This window comes from Onychomys torridus, chromosome 1, assembly GCF_903995425.1.
Source record: "Onychomys torridus chromosome 1, mOncTor1.1, whole genome shotgun sequence".
NCBI classification, from domain to species: domain Eukaryota; kingdom Metazoa; phylum Chordata; class Mammalia; order Rodentia; family Cricetidae; genus Onychomys; species Onychomys torridus.
Genome location: NC_050443.1, coordinates 144,945,830 through 144,966,021, shown reverse-complemented (window position 1 = coordinate 144,966,021; position 20,192 = coordinate 144,945,830). Strand labels below are relative to the sequence as shown.

The 20,192-nt window shown below is 43.6% G+C and overlaps 1 protein-coding gene across 6 annotated transcripts in view; it reads right to left on the bottom strand.

Annotated features, from left to right (window-relative positions):
• Smarca2 (SWI/SNF related, matrix associated, actin dependent regulator of chromatin, subfamily a, member 2) overlaps window positions 1-20,192 on the bottom strand; it is a 172,162-nt gene that overhangs the window by 146,089 nt on the left and 5,881 nt on the right. For all 6 annotated transcript variants that reach the window (XM_036208296.1, XM_036208325.1, XM_036208318.1 and 3 more), the window contains exons 2-4: window positions 11,193-11,458; window positions 7,136-7,265; window positions 1,159-1,587 (exon numbers count right to left, since the gene is read on the bottom strand). In XM_036208296.1, the coding sequence (XP_036064189.1) occupies window positions 1,159-1,587; window positions 7,136-7,265; window positions 11,193-11,417 (784 nt within the window). In that variant the 5' untranslated portion in view covers window positions 11,418-11,458. The remainder of the gene's footprint in view (window positions 1-1,158; window positions 1,588-7,135; window positions 7,266-11,192; window positions 11,459-20,192) is intronic.

Sequence of the window (20,192 nt, the reverse complement as noted above, 5' to 3'; positions counted from 1 at the left end):
CCAGAGTCTCAGAAACAGGCCATGTGGGTCTGTTACTGACGATTCTATCATGCAAGGCCTTTCACAATAATAAGAATGAGGCTCGAAAGGGATTCCATATCTGTGAGTCCCAACTCTGAATTCAACTAACCACAGATAGAAAACACTTGGGGGAAAAAAATGTATCTGTACTGAGTGGCTATAGACTTGACTTGTCATTATTCCCCAAACAATACAGTGTATCAACTATTCAGATAGCATTCACATTACAGTCAATATTTCTCATAAATAATCTGGGGATGATAAAGTATGCAAAAGGATATGCATAGCTTAAATGCAAATGCTGCACCACACTTCATATAAAGGACTTGAGTATAATGGACCTTGGTATCCGCTGGGGTCCTAGAAGCAATCTGCTTCAGACACAAGGAATGACTGTAATTTGAAGCATAATCACACCTGGGAGATCTACTTTATATTCTCATGCCAGAAACGGCTTTGTGTCCTCTGAGAAATTGGGAAGCCACTTCCTTCTGAATGGTGAGAATTAGATACATGACCCCGTCTCCTCGTGGCTCCATCAGAAAACCCAAGTCATCTTTGAAGCTCAGCCACAGCAACTGTGGGGGGCTCTTATGGGCTCCCCATTCCTGACCTGGATTCTTGCTTCTTTAAAAAATTTCCCATGTGTCTGCTTCTTTACTTGATATTTTTTTTTAACAACAGGTCTCATCAAATGCACAAATGTTTTTCCAACAAAAACGGTAAGAAATAAATAAATCAACAAATATTGAAAGACTCAGTTGGGGGCCAATTTGAGCAGGGAGTTCTAGAGATGGATGCAGAGGAAACAGGGGTTCCTAACCTGAAGTATATTTGATGGGCTTCCAAGCAATCTTGTACCTCTTAAAAGAGAATGAGAGATCATGGGAGCATGTGCTTCTTCTGTGCTTTCTCCCTAGGTTCCCAGCTTCCAGGAGGGTCTCTGATTAAGAAACACTGCTCTAGGATCATTTAGATAGCAGGAACCAAGACTCTTAGCCCCATCTCCATGGAACAGAAGGAGGTAGAGAAAAGGGTTCGATCAGCCCCAGTCTTCCTCCATGTGCCTCTGTGTGCCAGAGGCCGCTTATCCATACTGGACCGCAGTGATACTCATTTGGTTGTGTATTCACCTACCAGATGGTCTGTTGTAGCTAATAAGGGCTGGCTGCTGCTGCTGTGGCTGCGCCTGCGCCTGCTGCTGAGGCTGCTGGGGCTGCTGCTGTTGCTGCTGAGGCTGCTGTTGCTGTTGCTGCTGCTGTTGTTGCTGCTGCTGCATGCCAGGCAAGGTCCTTTTTCCCTGGACTGCGAGCTGCAGCGTTTCAGGGAGGGGCTGGCCCCTGGCCAACATTTTGTAAGCTAAAATCTGAGCTCGAAGCTGATGCAGCTGGACAGGACTGAAAGGTGAGGGACCTCTGTTAGGCTGGTTCATGGCCTGCAGATCTCCTGGGATAAGTGGCCCTGGCTGGCTCGGTGGCATCTGGGGTGGAGTTGGGCCTCCTCCAGATATAGGGCTGGAGACGTGCTCTGGGGCTCCCAAAGGAGAGGGATGTGGTGACATATAACCTAAAATAAAACACAAGGTCACAGGCTGTAGTATATGACCCTGAGAGAGAGGGGGGTAGTCTTGAATACTCTAATAATTTACTAGTGCAATGATCAAAATTTAAGGTACAGATTAAGTTCACAACTTAATATGGCTTAGAAGTGTAATCTATAATATAACTTATCTGTAATTTAAAATTACCTAGTAAGCACATTAAAAAAGGTCAAAGAAACAGGAAAAGGTAATTGTATAACAGTTTAACACCCACAAGATTAACACTTCAAAAAGAGTGATTTTGTATTCTTTTTTCATAATAGGTCTTTGACATTCAGCATCTCATGCTTACAGACCATCTCCATTTCTCTAGCCACATTTCAGATGATCAATAGCCACTTGTACCCTAGAAGGCAAACTGTTCGTGGTGGCTATACACCTGCAGGAATGGCAATGAAGGGCAGTATGTGACATGGGAGGTGGCTCCAAGCTACTCAACAAAACACGAAGAGGTCTAAAGTGTTGATTCTCAGTGCCGAATCAACAATGTCTTATGAAGAAATCAAATATTATCTGGTTGATTATCATGCAAGCTGTGACTAACAGGCAATTACTGAGGGCTGAGGGCCGCAGTGACTGTGCCAGGACTGTGCACAGCATCTCAAACTGAGTTTGTCCAGAAACAGGCTGAGCCAGGGACAGAATGCAGGTAATTTATATGGGAGGTGCAGGGCCACTTCGAGGAGTATGGAGAGGTGATATATGGGAGAGAAGGTAGCCAATAAAAAATGCATTACCAAGCCAGCTGTTGAAGCAGGCCTTGAAGATTAATCCACTGCCGAAGCTTTGGGATACAAGATAAATAAACTACCTACAATTATTCCAGGGAAGGAGTGAAGAAGCCAGGGTATTTCAGACCCTACAGTATCAGTCACTGGTTAAATCACTAGTTATCACTAATGCTCTGGGGGGCATCTGTGTTCAGAGGACTAGTCCACTGTAGGTAAGGTAGGTGTCACCAGGCAGAGGTGAATCAAGATGATGATGCCAGCCAATGGACATCAGGCAGGTGTAACCACAGAGATGACAGAAGGTCTGAAGCACACAGGAGAGCATATACCGCTAGATTAATCTTCAGCACAGCACTTCAAAGACAAATACTGTTACCTCAGAGGGTGAGTCTCAGTGTCACACAAGTAAATCTACACAGCTCAGGTTTGAATCCAAGCCTCTCTGGTTCTAATCCATACATTCAAATAATCTAAAAAAGTCAAGTCTCAACAACCTCCAGGCTTAGGATATCACATACAAAAGGAAGCCACCAATTGGGGTTTTTAAATACCAAATCGAGGAAATAATATTCTTCTTAAGGAAGAAAAGTTAAAACGGCACAGAAACTTCAAGGCAGTTATTTCAGAAGGTGGCTGCATAGCTGAGCTAAACAATACCCACAACATATGACTGAGAGTTGAGGGAGGGGATTCAAGATGGAGAAAGGAACCAACCGGCTATTGTAATCAAAGAGCTAGTAGCTGCCTTAAGCTCAAAGTACCAATTTTAATAAAGTGAAAGGAATCCCCAGGCAGAACAGGACAAACACAGGTGAAAAGGCTTGATCCTTCAACACATGTGTGCATTTGGCAGTTATCATAAAGGTCACCACCGGCCTGGTTACAAGTAAGGGCTGTGTGTGGGAACCCATGTCCATCTGAATGAAAGAGCAGCACAGCCACAAACAAAGGTCCACAGGTGGGGGACCCTGCCACTGAGATTCACCACTGCCACGCTGAATCTCAGAGAACACAAAGGATACACTTACTTTTATGTGTGGTTTTGCCATTTGGAGAGTGAATAAATTTAACAATACCCCCGCCCCCCATAAGAACTAGTGTTCTTCTATTGGTTGCTAAGAAGTGGAATGCCATGTGGGGAACACTCCTACCACAGAGGAAGACTGTTAGGTCTCAATACCCAAATCCCTTCTTCACAAGGAAGCACACATCACCAGGACTGGGTTCTCGTTACTTGTCCATGTTAGTGAGCCACGGAAAACTCCCTAAAGCCAGCCCGTTAGATTAGCAAAACTTCCAACAATGAATAGGGTATCGATAAGATTCTTAACTTTTACCTTTCCTTGTTAAGGACGCTGACATTCACCCCTTAAAAGTAAGCTGGTATAAAATGGTTATTTGTTCACTACACCCCTTTCTTGCCAACTCTGAACTGGCTACAAGAAGGAAAACTTCTTTACCACAGAAGCTGACATCTCACAGTAGGAAGGTATGACACGGTGGTGTGAAGATGAGTCTTCTGCTGCCCACCTGGACTTGCTCGTCTAAGTTGTCAAGGGCGAGTTCATCCACAAGTCACAGAAGGCCTGACACAAACCCATATAAACTCAACTGTATAATGCAGCTTAGCCAACCACTCTTTGAAACTATGAATAAGGCTTTGCCGTGAGGTTGAGACAAGAGCAAGATAATGTCACAAAGATGAGACAACTGCAGAGAAGAGAAAAGAAAACAAAAGAACCTGCAACCGACAGTGTGTGGACGCAGGTCTGGGCCTCGACTTGGTACAACTGGTGAGTGGTAGAGCTTTGGAGAGGTGGTGTCTACTGGAAGGAAGTAAATCAGGGGTGTGCTACTGACTGGGATATAAGAACCCCAATTCCTTCCTGTCTCTCTGTGTCTTTGCTTCTGGGGTGCTATAAGGTAAGCAGGCCTGCTCTACCCCCTTGATCTTTTTATAATGTATTTTTGCCATCTCAGGCCTAAGTTCACAGAGCCAAGGTGGTATGAAACATTTCTAACTGAGCCAAAATAAACTTTCTCTCCTTCTAAGTGGATTGTCTGGAATATTTTGTAACAGTAGTGCAAAGCCAACCAACTAACACTGGCCACTGAGAAGTTACAGGAAAGTATTAATAAGTTTGACAAGAAGAAACTGACAGAATATAATTCATATTGCAGGATCAACCAATACAGGAAGACATTTTACCTCAAATTTGATCAAAAGAAACTGGGGGTGGAAAGAAATTATTTCCCAGGATTTACAGAAGATGTTAATAGAATCATTCTGTCACTGTGACATTAAAAATGTGACAGTGGCTCAGTACAGAGAGAGATTTTTTTTCTCTCCATGAGTAGCATCCCATAAAACCTGAGGAGAGACAGAATCTAAACGATGCATTGGCATAACATATTTTGGTAATTATCCTTAGTTGAGAAAACAGAGGGAAGAAATTGCCTCCGAGTGAATATACATTTGCGTAAGACGACACTGTGGATGCAGATGTCACTCTTTTGGAAGTTTTATTTGATGTACTCATCCAAAAGTGTCACAAAAATGGCAGTTTTCCTTCACTAGACTTCAAGAGTTACTACATCTTCAGTTTCACCTTGCCTTAGAGAGAAGCAATAAGCTCTCTCTCTTCTATTAATAATCCCAAACTTTTTAAATACCAGTTTTATATGTAATATATATATATATATATATATATATATATATATATATATGTATGTATGTACACACACACACACACACACACACACCTTGAAATACTTCACTCCCCAGGCTATAGCACACTTTACTATTATATTCATTACATGCTAGTTCTGACTCTACTGACTAAATGTCCTCCCAATAACTGGTATAATTTATATAAAAACTGAGATCTATTTAAAAGTGTTAGTTGATGAGTGTATCATTTGGTTCTCTATCTAATGGAGCAGTTCACTGAGTATGCATAGTCATGTACTGGCTCTCCTGCCAAGCACTGGAGATCTAGAGGAAAAGGAGATACTTTTAGGGTGAGAAGGGGAGCCACACTATCAGAGAATTTTTAGGAGAAATAAATGTTACACTGTTCTCAATGATGACATTCAGGTGTCTTCATTCATTTGTTCAGGAGCTTTCACACGGTATCACTTCCAGATGTGGAACAATGCCAGGAGCAGAAAAAATGCTCAAGCATCTGGCTTTAGGAGTCTACTGCATATAATCCATCCATACCTTCCAGGTCCTGAAACTGAGGTCTCATTATGACTGTGAGCATACATGTGGCCCCTTAGAATTTAAACGATAAACCTAGAAGTGTCGCTAGGTAGTCCTGAGTCTAACTTCTCCTTCCTGTCCTTCAAAAGGCCTCAGTCCTTCACATCATTTTCTACAAGGTCAAGATTTCATGAGTCATCTTGCCTGCCAACAAGATTCACATCAGACCCCGGGACAGTCAGGACTGCAGATAATAACAGAGAGACACCCTGATGTCAGCCTCCATGACCGCTTCCTTCTATTTCAGAAAGAATGTGTTCCTCTAACTCTTCACAGCCAAGTCTTTCCATGGTGGATCTGACTGTAAATAAACGGAGGAAAACTTAAACACTTAATTACAGGGACGTATGTATGACACAAACAGGTCCCAGAATACCCATACACCAGTGTCAACTGGCACTAGATTAACTCATGGCCTTCATGTGTAAAAATGACCAAGTGATGATTCTGAAATCAGGCTACAGTGTACTTTAACGTCTCTGAAGTATTTTAATAGCCCTTCCATAGAGAAGGAAGGAGACATGACACGGAGGACTTGCAGGAGAAGAGAAAGTCACATATTGATCACCTATGGTTGGGGGTTGAATTGTGAGGGCTGCTCCTCACAAAGAAAAACACATTGACATCCTACCCTCTGAACCTGTGAACGCTACCTCATCTGGAAATAGGGTCAATGCAGATGACACCAAATTAAGATGAAGTTATAATAGACTAGGGACCATCTTGACACAATATCAAAGAGGAAGAGTTGAATACAGGGACAGACAGTGAAAATGCCTTGTGGTGACGAAGGTGGAGACTGGAGTGTTTCCTGTGTAAGTCTAGGAATGTCAAGGTTCACTGGCAATCAACAGGAGCAGGGGAGGGTCTCTGAAACCTTAAGAGACAGTAGTCTGTCCTGACAGCTTGGTCATGAACTTTTATCCCTTAGATCTCTGAGAGGATAGATTTATTTTGGGCCACTAGGTTCAGTTACTTGCTACCACAAGCCAAGAAGTCCAGTGACCCACTGAGTCACCAAACAGGAATGGGAGGTGGTTTCGCTAACAGAAAACATCACCTTTGACCCAGTGTGTAAGTGTCAATTCAAGGGACACAGGGTTTTAGGTCGTCTTACTTTTACATGTATGCTGTGTTGACAGAGAGATAGAGATTTTTTTTCTTACCCTTATCAATTACTAGCTATGTATACTCAGAGAAATAAGGAATTTTTCTAAACTTTATGAGTTGGGAGTGACATCATTTACCTTACAAGATCACAATAAAGACTCTCAATAAATGACATGAAGCTCCGTAGAGTGTGCTCAGATGCATTGTGTTGATAAAATTACCCAGATGGATAATAATTTTTTGTTGGATGAAGAGGGTGGCAGATTTCTCCAGAGAAAGAAAGCTAACTGGATTTAACCATCTTTAGACACATAGGTTAAAGCCATAATTAAATTACTACCAGGAAAGACTGACATAGTACAAATAGTACGGTCTGAAGACACAATCCAGTGTGCAGAGGACACAAACCTTGGCTGTGCTGATCCATTGGGCTCTGGGGAGGGCCCATTCCCGGGTGTGGTGGGCGCATGCTGGTGCCCTTCATGGATCCACAGTGGACATCGTCTACAACCCCCTTGTCATGGATCACGTCCATGGTCTGAAACACATAAAGGGCATCTGTTAGACACCTCTGTAAGGTAGGGTATTTCTAACAAGACTATCAGAAGCTATCTCCAGTCTTTAACGATATGACACAACCATTTACTATCTATCCTATCTTCTATTTATAGACTTCATAGATCAAAACAATAGTAAGAAAGATTATACCAACAGGATCAGCAAAACCATCTCTAAATCAAAAAACAGGGCTTTAAAAACTTGAATTTCATTCTTTGGCCAATGTTACAATCTGTTTTTAACTTGCCAATTTAAAAAAAATAATAAAGTACTGTTCACGGGGTAGACAAATATTACTCTCTCATACCTCTGTAAATAGTCTTGAAACCTGTTACATATTGAACTTATCCTGGAGTCCAAATGAAGGCTACATGAAATGTCTGAGGTGACCTATTTTTCTGGTAATTTTCTTCACTGGATGAATGAACCAAGGAAAGTTAAAAAGTTGAACCAGAAGGTTCCATGGCAGTTGGGAAGGAGAAGAACATACAGGGCCAAGAAGCAAAGGGGGGTGAGTACTGAAAAGGAGGGTGTGAAAGCAGGGGAGGGGGAGATACACTGCAGAGGGAGGAAACAGAAGTGGGCAAAGGCACAAGCTTGAAATGAGTACCAAGCACAGGGGCTGGACATGGGACCTGAGGCCCAGAGCAGGAGAGACAGACAATACAGTGCTATTGAACTGACATTAATCCAATCCAGAATCAGGCAATGGAGCATGTGTTTGGAAAAGGAAAAGTCTATTCTTCCCCCAAACTGTAATAGCAATTTTCAAAACAGCCTGGAAGGAACATTTCCAAGAGTTTATAAAAACCAAATGACTTCAAGCAAGAAAGTATGAGTGTTTGCAGTTTTGGAGAAAAGAAAGTTAATTTCTGCAGAGTCAAAAGCACGCACTTGAAAAGAGGGAAATTTTTACCATAAAGAGGATGTTCAGAAGAAAAATGGGAAGAATCTGGTATAAAGAGTGTCACTGAGTCTGGTAAGTAGTAATAATAGAGAGGAAATCAAAGCCATGCAGCAGATGTATTTAGGCCACTTGTTTACTTATTTTCAGTGATGTTGAAAAGCGAAAAGCTGAAGCTCAGAGGGAGATGGAGGAGGAAGACAAGGAACCCAGCCGCCTGGAAAAAAAAATGAAGAAAGTGACGCATCTGGCCAGCAGGTGTGCGCTCCCTGAGTTCACCCAGGTCCTCTGGCAGAGAGCTAGCTGAGGGGCTGCAAGGGAGGGAGGGCGAGATGGCAAGATCTAACAGGCTCAAAAGGGAAAACTGCCAAGCTCACAGGCAAGAGAAACACAAAACAAAAAGAAGGACGCTGGAGTGTTTAAAATATGAGAGAGAGTACGGGTCGTGGGACAAAAACCATGGGCCAGAAGAGATGACAACCCATAAAACTGCCCCATAGCAAAGCAGGGCAGGACCAACCCTCACCCACACACTTAGTTTTTAAATGCTTCGATCACAAAGGTTAAACTAAACATGTCCTCCACATTTTTTCCTTCATTTGGAAGGTGAGGCCTTTACCTTCAGGTCATCCCAAGGTTCTGTAACACACAGACAGTCTACAAGGGCAGGGCAGATCTAGAGTATATCCCAAAGTTAACACAGTATGAGATGATTCAATGACTTCAGTACATCAAGATGTTACCCCATAATATGCTAGGGGAAACAAGAGGCTTTAGTTCTGTAGATATTTGACAAGACAAAATTTTTTTTTTTTTAAAGTAGGGTAGCCAGGCGTGATGACACAGACTTGTAATCCCAGCAGGCCAGAGATGGGAGGAGAATGGGAATTCAAGGCCATTCTGGTTTACATAGTGATGTCAAGGCTACCATGAGTTACATGAGACTCTATCACAAACAATGAAAAAAGGGGGTATGCAAACTTGGGGATACTACAGAAATGTATTATTAAATTTTAAAAAAGGATGTTTCAGAATAAAAATAGAGGCAGTATGGTCCTGTGATTAGAAAAAACCCACACCTGTCTATGCATACCAGTGCTGATACTGTACCTTTACCAAATATGGAAAAAGTAAGGTGTGGAATGCACATACACCTGTTTCCTTGGGTAATTAGCTCATTTATCTTGGTACTGTTCCACTGTTCACAATAAGCACATACTACTTTTCTGATTTGGAAATCATCAAATCACTTTTTTTAAAAAGCAGACCTTCCCTTTGGGGTTCTAACACCCTACACCTTGAAAATAACCTGAAGTCCTATAAAGTGAGGGAAGACCCACCCACCCCTTCCCCTAAAGACGCTTCTGTTTCCAGTGCCTTCTAGCACTTGTCTCCTGTGATGGATAACTTTGTGTGTAACATTGACTAGACCACAGGTCTCCAGATACGAGGTAAGCACTATGTCTAGGTGTGTCTCCAAGGGGTTTCCAGATGAGGTTAGCATTTGAATGTCAACTGAAGCAAGCAGAGTACCCTGGCCTGTGCAGCAGGCATCATCTCAAATTCACATGGAGCCTGAAGACAGCAAAAGCTGAAGGTCAGGAGCAGGTCCGTTTTCTCCTGACCTAGGCTGCTAGTTGCCCTCCTGACCTTCCACTAGAGCTTGCAGGATTCATTCGGATTCTTACTGGCTCCCCTGGGTCTCCAGCCTGCTGACTGCAAACTGCGACTTCTCCAGAGGTCAACTCCTCAGGATAAATCTCTCATACGCCATTGGTTCTGTTTCTCCAGAGGACCCAGATGTATGTACTGCATGTACAAGGGGCAGCCCTCCACGTGATATCATCCCCATGAGTTTAAAGCCTGCACTTGTCTCATGAGGCAAGACCTTCAGGTAATATATTATGCCCTTATTGGTTTTCTTTGATTTGCTAACCTTCAAAGCAAACAGTCAAAGAGGAACTTTCTTTCTCAAAAAGGCTGTCCTCAGCATCTCCTGGAAGGAGATGCCACAAGGTACTAATAAGACCATCCTCACAGCAAATATCTCATAAAGAAAGGATCACTAGGAACTATTCTAGAAATGAACAAGCAGATCTTCTGAACGAGAATAAAGCTGCTTCACAGAGACGGAGAATTCCCAAGATTCCCCACTGCAGCTCACTCGATACCCTGGAGACTGAACTGAGACTCTGGAGCCAATCTGAGCTATCTACTTATCTCAAGAAACCAATCAGGGAAGAATTCCCTAGAAAATATTTCATTTTAATAAAGTCTTTTGAAAATATACTTTCTAAAGATCTTATTTGTATATGTGTCTGCGCATGCATGCATCATGCATGTCACACATGAGGGTGCCTGAGGAGTCCAGAAAAGGAGGCCAGATCATTGGAGTTGCAGTTACAGGTGAGTGTGAGCCGCCCAATGTCAGTACTGCAAGAACAGTAAGCAATCTTAACCACCAATCCATCTCTCCAGGCCCTGAAATATCTTTAGAAAAAGACTTTGACCTTTCACTCTGAAAGATCTCACCTTATCAAATAAATTTCAAGATTTTTAGGGAAGAACAATTTTCAATATATTGATTTATGGATGATTAAGTTATATGAGAGATGGACTTACTCACCAAGACAAAATACCTTTAACCCACTAATCCCCAAATTTGCTCACATCATATGGTAGACCTTTGTATTTTTTTTTTAATACATCTTTATTACTGGGCCATCTATAACAGTGAAAACACAGCAAAGGCAGTGTGTTTTACATTAGTTTGGGGAGGGTTGTTTTGCTTTTTAAGACAGACTCTCCTTACATAGTCCAGGTTGGCCTCAATCTCCCAAGTACTGGGATTACAAGAATGTTTTTAATAACATGCAAATTAACACAGATTTCTAGCTAGATCCTCATGTTAACAACAGGAGAAAGCAGAAACAGTCATTAGGAATGCTACCCAGCCATGCCTAAGAAGACACATGGAGTGGGAGAGAGCTCACACAATCTTACCTTATGCATCTGATGCATGCCTTCCTGTGGGAAGTCTGCAGAGCCCATTGTTGACATAGGATGTGGGACACTGGGGGGCCCAGGACTGGGTCCCATCATGCTGTGAACGGAACCTGGGGATGGTCCTGGTCCTGGACTAGGCCCCAGAATTGGTCCAGGAGAGGGTCCAGGCCCTGGCGAGGGCCCAGGATGGGGCATTGCAGCCGGGTCTGTGGGTGTGGACATCTACTTCTCCTGGCTCTGCCAGTCAGCAGAGTGACACTCAGCTGGAGAGGGGGAAGTAAAGAAAAGAAAGGAATGTTTTAAACATGATGTTAAGATCAAATAAAACAGTTGTTAGAATTTGATGGTGCCATTTCTATAACTAACATCAAACAGAATTACCCTGTCTCCTCCAGATGTTTGAATGAATGTGATATATATACCTGGGCCCCAGTCTTTATGAAGACCACTTGTTTTAAAAAACACATACTCTAAGTGAACATAAATCATCCAGGATACAGAGACTCAGTGAAGCAACTGAAATGTAACCCATAAGCAGAATCTAAACAAGTCTGAAATTTATGACTAAACACAACAAACACTCTCCATTATAGACTGGCTTAGACACCTTAGAAGTCATTAAGCACAAACCCCACCCACCCCCCAACCCCAAAACCACTGGAATAGAAAAACCTTTACAAATAAGTACCCAGCCAAGACTAGTTTTTATAAGCCTACAGGCAATAAAAACTTCACAAGAAATTCTAAATGGCTAAAAGGGAGGTGGGAGGGGAGAGATACAAGACTATCAATTGATAATAAAAAGAGAAGTCTCAATTACAGAAAAAGAAGAAAGATAGCCAGGTGGTGGTGGCATGGCTTTAACCCCAACACTTGGGAGGCAGAGGCAGACTGGTTTCTCTGAGTTTGAGGCCAGCCTGGTCTTCAGAGCAAGTTCCAGGACAGCCAGGGCTACACAGAGAAACCCTGTCTTGAAAAAACAAAACATAAACAAAATGAAACAAAGAAAAGAAGAGAAGAGAAGAGAAGAGAAGAGAAGAGAAGAGAAGAGAAGAGAAGAGAAGAAAGAAGGTATGGGGATCATACAGGTATGGGTTCAAACACACTCAGACACAATTACTAGGTGAGTTCTTGATGCTTCTTGGGGTCAGGTAAAACAGTACATGCCAAAACAAAAACAACAAACTACCACAATCTGAATGCCTTATCTACCCACCACATCTACTGGACCGGAAGTAATCAAAATGGACAAAGACAACTTAGCCTCCTCCCAGACAAGTCACAGAACCCAAACCACTTGGACTGTTACAGCTCGTAGGGTTTGTGCTAGGCCCCTGGTCAAGGATGCCAGAGGGTAGCTGCCTGTGTTTAGGGATGGACATTCTGTTTCTCCAGACTTAACTGAGCACTACTCTGTCACCCACCGCCAAACCTTCCTGCCAGTCCCCCACTAGGAAATGACTAACTGAGTCACTGCACCTTGGATAACTAACAAGTCAAAATGAGTAAATCAGACGTTTTCCAAGGTCAGCGATCCTAGCAACACAACTGAATGCCACTATGATAATACTTGTTCCATGTTCAGGAGTTGTCCTGCAGGCACACATGGACAGGAGGGAAATATTTTTGTTGTCAACCTCACAAAACACAGAATGGCACCCACACTCCCCCAAGTGACTCCTTTACCTACCATGTAATGGCAGGGATATAATTAGACTAGCAGCCTAGTCATCTAGAACAGAGCTCCTTCACAGTGAAGAGGGAGGTGAAGAAAAAGTGTAAAAGGCCACATCAGCTCCATTCCTGTTCACTTACTGAATCTCCAGACAGCAAGGCCCACGAAGGCAGAGCCTTGCTCTTCAATCCTGTGTCCCCAGCACCTTCAATCTGTATGCATTACCAGCTCAGAAAATACCTGATAATAGTCGGGCATGACAGTTCACACACACCTGAAATACTAGCACTTGGGATACTGAGGATGGACCACTGAGAAATCTAGGCCAGCCTGGGCTACAGAGCAAGACCGCAACACCACACGAACACAAACAAAAACTGGGTGAATAAACAGCAAGCACAATTTCAAGGGCAAGTAGATTCAATTAATTTTGTAAATCAAAACTAAAGAATAACCAGTGTTGGAGGCATGTAAATAAAGACGTTTTCAAAGGGTACGCAAAAACATAGGCCACTCTGGTGAACAAAGTGAAGCAAAAATGGGAACTCACTACAAGTACTTTCTCAAACAGAGAAGGGGCTGGGGTGAATTATAACCTTAAATACCCTAAGAGCCAAGTGTTATTTATTTTTTGTGATTAACAAAGCAGGTGGAAATAACTTCTGTGTCTGCCTTCCACCTACCTCTCACACAAACACAAACATGTTCGGTCAGCATTTTAAATTTAGGAGGCTGACGTCAATTCATAGGCACTACAAGTTATGATGTTCTGCCATGTATATCAACAAACTGATACACCCCTTCATTTTTTAGTGAATTAAAGGAAATTACTTAGTTCCTGTTATGGTTTGTTGTGGAATCGGCTTCAATAGGTATTTTGGTAATATAGCATGAGTTTGAACAATGAAGACACGAACTCTCAGGGTTAGCCTGATATTCCTACCGCTTATGTTCTACATTTTTAATATGTATAAATCCATGACTGCATTCTGCACGTATTATTACCTTCATCTGGAATCTCTGAGATGTTGTAAAACACACAACTCCAAACAAATATTCCTCTTTTTTTACGGAAACTAAAACGTCGTATGAGGAAAAGTGTATTTGGATGGAAATGAGAGGCTTTGGAGCACATTAGGTGGAATTGTTAACATAGGAACATGTTACATGTAAACTACATAAGAAGAGATTCCGCAGACTCAAGAGGTAATGAGTATGTATAAGTCTAAGAAAAGCAGCAGAGTTTAACCCCGGGTCATGTGACTAGGGAATGGGAAAGATCTAGACTCTCAGAACTCGAAGGTGATGATGGCTGACCTCAACGAGGAATCCAGAGATCTGATTTCTGTCTTAAGTCTATACCCTGGAGCACTGGAAAGGTCCTTTCCCCGATGGGGTCCCTTGGCTCTCTCTAGGCTTAGGATGGGAATATCGCAAGTGACCTCTCTATCTATCTGTGACTTGGCATCTATCATCATCCAGAGGAACTCCAAGTCCTCATCTGACCCTGTGCTTGACAGAGCTCCTGAAAGGGCTTCTATGCTAAAACTAGGATTGTCCGTCACTCAAGTCCAGACAGGAAGAAGATCTCACAAAGCTAAGGCCACTAGTCCTAGGCTTATTCTTCCTCGACATTTCTGCTGGCAACTCTAGACTTTAGTTCAAATGCACAACGGCACAATCTTTATTACTATAAAGACACTCAGGGCTCCGAATTACAGAGGCGCAAATCTCAAGGCCGAGAGCAGGTTATCACCAAGTCAGAGGGCTTCAAGGCTAGGCTGGCCAACTCCTCTTTCCCCTTGTGTCCATTCAAACCCTCGCCCCTTTCATCCTTCTTCAGAGCACTGGATAGTGGAGATAAGGGGGGTGGTCCTAGGAGCACAGTGGAGGAGGAGCAGAGCTCAGTCTGGGTGATAGTTTGACCAAGTCATGAAACGGACAGTCTATTTCCATTTTCTGTGGGGGACGGGGTTTTGCATTGTCTCAGAAGGGAACAATGATGTGGCTAATAATACACTTAAAGGGAATATTCCTGAAGGGGAGCACAGCTGCCGCCCAGCCCCCTCCTCTCCCTGCCATGTTACCCACTGCCTCAGACTAGGGCTCTCTGAGGGCCGGGCCACTGTGTTCCTGGCAAGAATTCTTCAGCTGTACACCCTGTCTCCTTCACCCAGACATTCTTGACTTTACAACTGGGGAGTGTATGCTTTTAAAAAAGTAAAAGACCATGGCTGCACTTCCCACTGACTCCAAATCCCGCAGCCATCAGCCCAGGTCTCCCTCTTCCTACCCCTCTGCTGGTGAAAGGCTGGGCACCTCCATCTGCATAGTTAAAGGAGTTCAACTTCATGCAATTTTAAGGGTCACCACTCCCTATGACAACCCAGACAGAACTAAAGACTCCAGTGGAATTGCAATCCAGGGAATTCCAAGGACCTGCATGTGGGTAGTAGTATTTAAGCACACCTAATGTGCTTCATAATCATTCCGATCCCTTGAATTAAGGAGACAGGGTGTCAGGCTCCTGTCAAAAAGTGAAGGCCGGAAGGAAGGCCAGAAAGAAGAGCCTGGCTCGTCCAAGGTCACATGGGTCACAGGAGCAAACCTTCTCATAGAACACTTTGTCCTTTGACTCTGTGTGCACTGACCAAGCAGGGCATCTACCAGGGCAAGCCTATCACCACCCAATTAAGGCCAGTTGAGCCCTCCACTTTCCTGCAGAGTTTAGGGAGTGGAGAAACCTGTAAGGGGGCGGAGTCCTGAGTGGACACGTATTGTTCACAAAAGCATGGCCATGTCAAGTACTCCATAGTCTGGGACTCAGAGGGATGCCAAAGTCTTTCTATGGGAGCCTAGTGCAAACAATGACTGTGCAGAAAACATTCGACATTGATTTCTCTCCCCGACCCCAGATGCTTCTAACCTCCAGATTGCTTCCCTTCAGAGACTGTTTCTACTTTAAGTAAACCTGTCTCCTTGATCCAGCTGTGTACCATAAACCCTGCTTCCTCGTTGATCTGTATGTAATAACCCCACCTCATTGTCCACTGTATTCAACAGCACTGCCTCTCTGTTCAATTCTATATAATAAACATGCTGACTGTCCAGAAGAGAGCCCAGTCCACTCCATCCCAGCCTACTGTAGATGTGTGTTTCCCATCTCTTCACTCCCTTGCTGGCCATGTTGGGTCCAAATCCCTGGGAGCCGGACAAGGCTATGCCACCTGAGCTCCTCTGCCCAGCACGGCAACCATCATCTCCATCTTCCCTTTGCTGCCTTGGAGACAAAAGAAAGGGGCTACGGGGATTCCTAAGGACACAACCAGGAAAAGATCCGCTGGCCAATCCCCAGTCTTGACCACACTGATTTCGGGATTGCATGCCTCGGCTTGATCCTGGCAGCTCTGAAATGTGTTCCACTGTTGGGCCAGACAGGAGGAGAAACCGAGAGGCAAAGAACAACGATGGAAACAATGGCGCAGGTGTTTTGCAACAGTTAAGATTTGGCCGGGACAATATATTTATTTATCAAGGGATGAAGTGTAGAGAAGCCAAGCCCTAAAGAGATTCCCAGTTGAAAACATCATTACTCAAAAGTGTTATGAGACTTAGCCCAACACCCAAGGATCCATTTTTATGTATCTATTCTCAATTCTACTGAGTGTCTCAGGCAGAGGGCAGTTACAGGGGAACAAAAGGGACGGACACACACACCCCTAATAGGAAACTTAGACATAAAAGGCAACCAGAGAAAAAGGTGGAAGATCATCCAAAACTAGTATGGGTCCAGCTAACTGTCTCCAAGGCAACGGGGAGGGGGGAGGATGACAATGACACCCAAGGAAGAAGAAAAGACTTGGGGAAGGGTTAGTGGAGATACAAACACACACACACACACACACACACACACACACACACACACACACACACAAAATAAAACCGTCTAGAAACTAGAACTAGAAGAGTCAGGGAGTGCTCACTAATGTGGACAATATCCTCTAAACTGCCCTTCACCAGAGCTCCTAAGGAAGCTTGGAGGCAGCCCAAAACTCCAGCCAATCTTTGCCACAGTTCACTTGACAGGAAGACTCTGAGGGCCAGGCTAAAGGTGGACCATCATAAATAAGAACTTAGTCCCCAGGCCTAAGAATAACTCAGCCTTTGCCAGCATTCTGGCTGTCACAGGAGAGCGATAAGGCTTGGGAGATAAGTCAAGATAAGGGTTCTTTTGTGTCTGTCTGTTGATTCAGAAGTCTCTGGTCAGAAGGGCTGCTTGGCTTTTTTTCTACATAGCCTTCTCTCTAGAAGAACTGAACTCCTTCACAAGAGGTAGCCGCTTGCCTAGAATCAGACAGAGCACACCACTAGTTTGGGTATGTGAGGAATACCTAGGACATAACAGGCAATTACGTCTACCGGAGCCTCTTGCTCAGAAGCCAAGGTGGTCTGCCCCATAGTTACACATCCTGGAGGCCCATTTTGCCACTTGGCCTGGGAAGTGCAACTGTAAACAGTTCCCAATATAATTTGTGATGGTGATACCAATCATACTGTGCCTAAAGCTAATGTAAGTTCTTCCACCCAAACCCTAGAAAAGCATTGAAAACACATTCTCATGGTTATTCATGTTGGCTTGCCATTCATTTCAAAGGCATATATGTTTTCAGAAGTGCTTGCATGAGAACTTTTCTGTTCACTGGGCTTCTGTGAACTTTCTTTCATCTTTCAATCAGGGAAACACATTTAGGACATGCCTGAGCTGCTGCCCTGCCTTTAAATAAACTGCCTTGGGACCGTCCTTGCCCAGAGTAAGACCTGGCAAAGGCTGGGAGGAAGCTCGATCCACAGAGAAGATAACAACAAACTGTGCTGGGCTAATTAGTTGCACCCCCAACCCCCCCCACACACACACACAAACAACCCACTACTACCACAACCCCACACCCCATTCTCCCTCACTCTCGTGGGCTCTGGCACTGCCTGGGCCCATGCTGGCTTCACCTTTTCACCTCCACAGATCCTGAGTTACCACCCCACAGTAGTCCTCTACCTATGATGTACGCTATACCACACTAGTGAAGACCGACGTTTCCACACAGGGGAAAAAAATGCCTTATAAAGAGTATTTATCAGGCAATCCAAAATGTAAGAGGCCCATTCAGTACAGCGACAACACACCTCTCTAATCTGGCACTCACAGAGCAGGACCATGCAAAGGTTAACTCACTCCTAAAATCCATGTGAGCACATACTGCTAGGCTGTTGGCCATAAAAATAAACCAGCCAATCAAACCATCAAACACTAGCTTCAAAGTGGGCATCCTGAAGTGTAACCAACCACTCCTGCACGTTGTGTCCACGCCTATCCTTCCCAGATGTCTAAAGGCTCTTTCCCAAAGCGATCGCAGTGGTTGCCGCTTCATTTTCTGTTAAGAAAATTTTGTCTATACACTGAAGATTTTTTTTTTGAAAAGTATGAAATGCATGCCTTAAAATCTGGCTGGCAGGCTCACTTTTACTTAAGAGCAAAACTCAACATGTAGGCTTCCATGCAGAGTGAGCAGGGGTGATATATGTGATGGACAGCCTGGTGGCACTAGGGATTAAACCTGGAAAAATGAGCCTAACCTGTACAGGTCAGGCAATCCCTCTACCACTAAAGTACAGCCCTAGCCCAGCTGATCTCTAATATGCCCAACATTCCCTGGCTGACACAGTCACAATCAGAATTCAACAATGAACCCTTCCAACCCACTGCAGTAAAAATTGACAGTCTGTCGTCAGCAGGTCCGCTGAACTTCTTTGGGTTTCAAGCTCTTTACCTACCTCAGATGCACATTGGAAAGCCAGCATCAAGCTTAGTTTTGGAGGAACTAAATAAAATGTAAGGTATGCAGATACCTTGTGAGCTTATCCATCCACAGATGCTCCTGACTGTCAGGATCCTTACAAGACTCACCGTGAACTTGAGTATACAAGTTACCAGATGAGTCTAAAATGTAACTGTGTTCATGAATCAGCACCCTTGGCTCAAACTTTCTGAGAGAGGCTGGAGAGATGGCCTAATGGTGAAGAGCACCGGCTGCTCTTCCTGAAGATCCATTCTTAGCACCCATAGGGTGGCTTATGACTGTTTGCAACTTCTGACCTCTGTGAGTACTAGGCATGCACACAGTACACAGACATACATGCAGATAAAACATATAACATGAAACAAATAATATATAGATATTTAATTCTGAGAGACAAGCCTTCAATATATATTGGGTAAAAGATCTATACTCTAGCCTATACATCATGGCTTTATCTTATTAGAGACCTCTGGTCCAGGCAAACAGGTCAAAACAGGTACAGCGGTCTTCCCAAGGCTTGTGCAAGCTTAGTCCCTGTGACCTCAGGCTTTCTTCTGATCTCAGGTGACCTGCATCCACCACCCCCATCTTTGCTCTGTTCTTCAACAACCCTAACTCTTCACTAAAATTGTATCTGACCCATGAAGTCAAGAGAGCTGGTCCTGATCTCTCTCTGTCACAGAGCTTAGCAGGTCACTTGCTTCTACTGTGTTTAGATGCTCAGGTACATTCTGGAAAACATCAGTTCTTACTGACCACTGGTTTGTTTTTGTTTTTGTTTTTTTAACAGAATTTTAGACTTTGCTTAATGGCATTTCAGAACAGAACGGCAAACCACAGAATATCTGCAAATATTTGCCAAACTATTATGTGTCCAGTTGCTAAAAAGCCTGGGGGCAGGGGAAGCTTTCCTTCCAGACATTCAATTTTCATAGGGATGGCTCATCTCCCAGTGGGATGGCAGAAACTGCAGTATATATACCACATCCAGCAGGCAAAGAAATGTACAAGCATCCCAAACAAGAAAAGCACAAGAATGCTGATCCACAGAGAACCCCCTCAGGTAACCTGAGTGCCAACACACCACAGCTCTTCACAGTTAGCTCCCTCTCTCCCTCCCTCCCTTCCTTTCCATATTTTTAACTCCCTAATGTGAAATCCAGTTTTTAAAAAGAAGAGGGGATTATAATTACACCTTAAAGGCCTTTAAACTGTGTCCTACCTCAGCCTCAACTTCTGGGGATTCCATCCATCACTTACAAACCCCAGATCATACTTAGATTAAATACCTTTTTTTTGAAAAGTTTCTAATTTGCACAAATGTAGATCATATACTGATATAAGACTGACCCCCATAAAAATGCAGTATTCTTGATGCTTTAAATTGTCCAGAATTGTAGCCTGAATATACCTGTCAGAATGTCCCACCGGCCTCATAGAGCCAGTAAAATACCACAACTCACACCA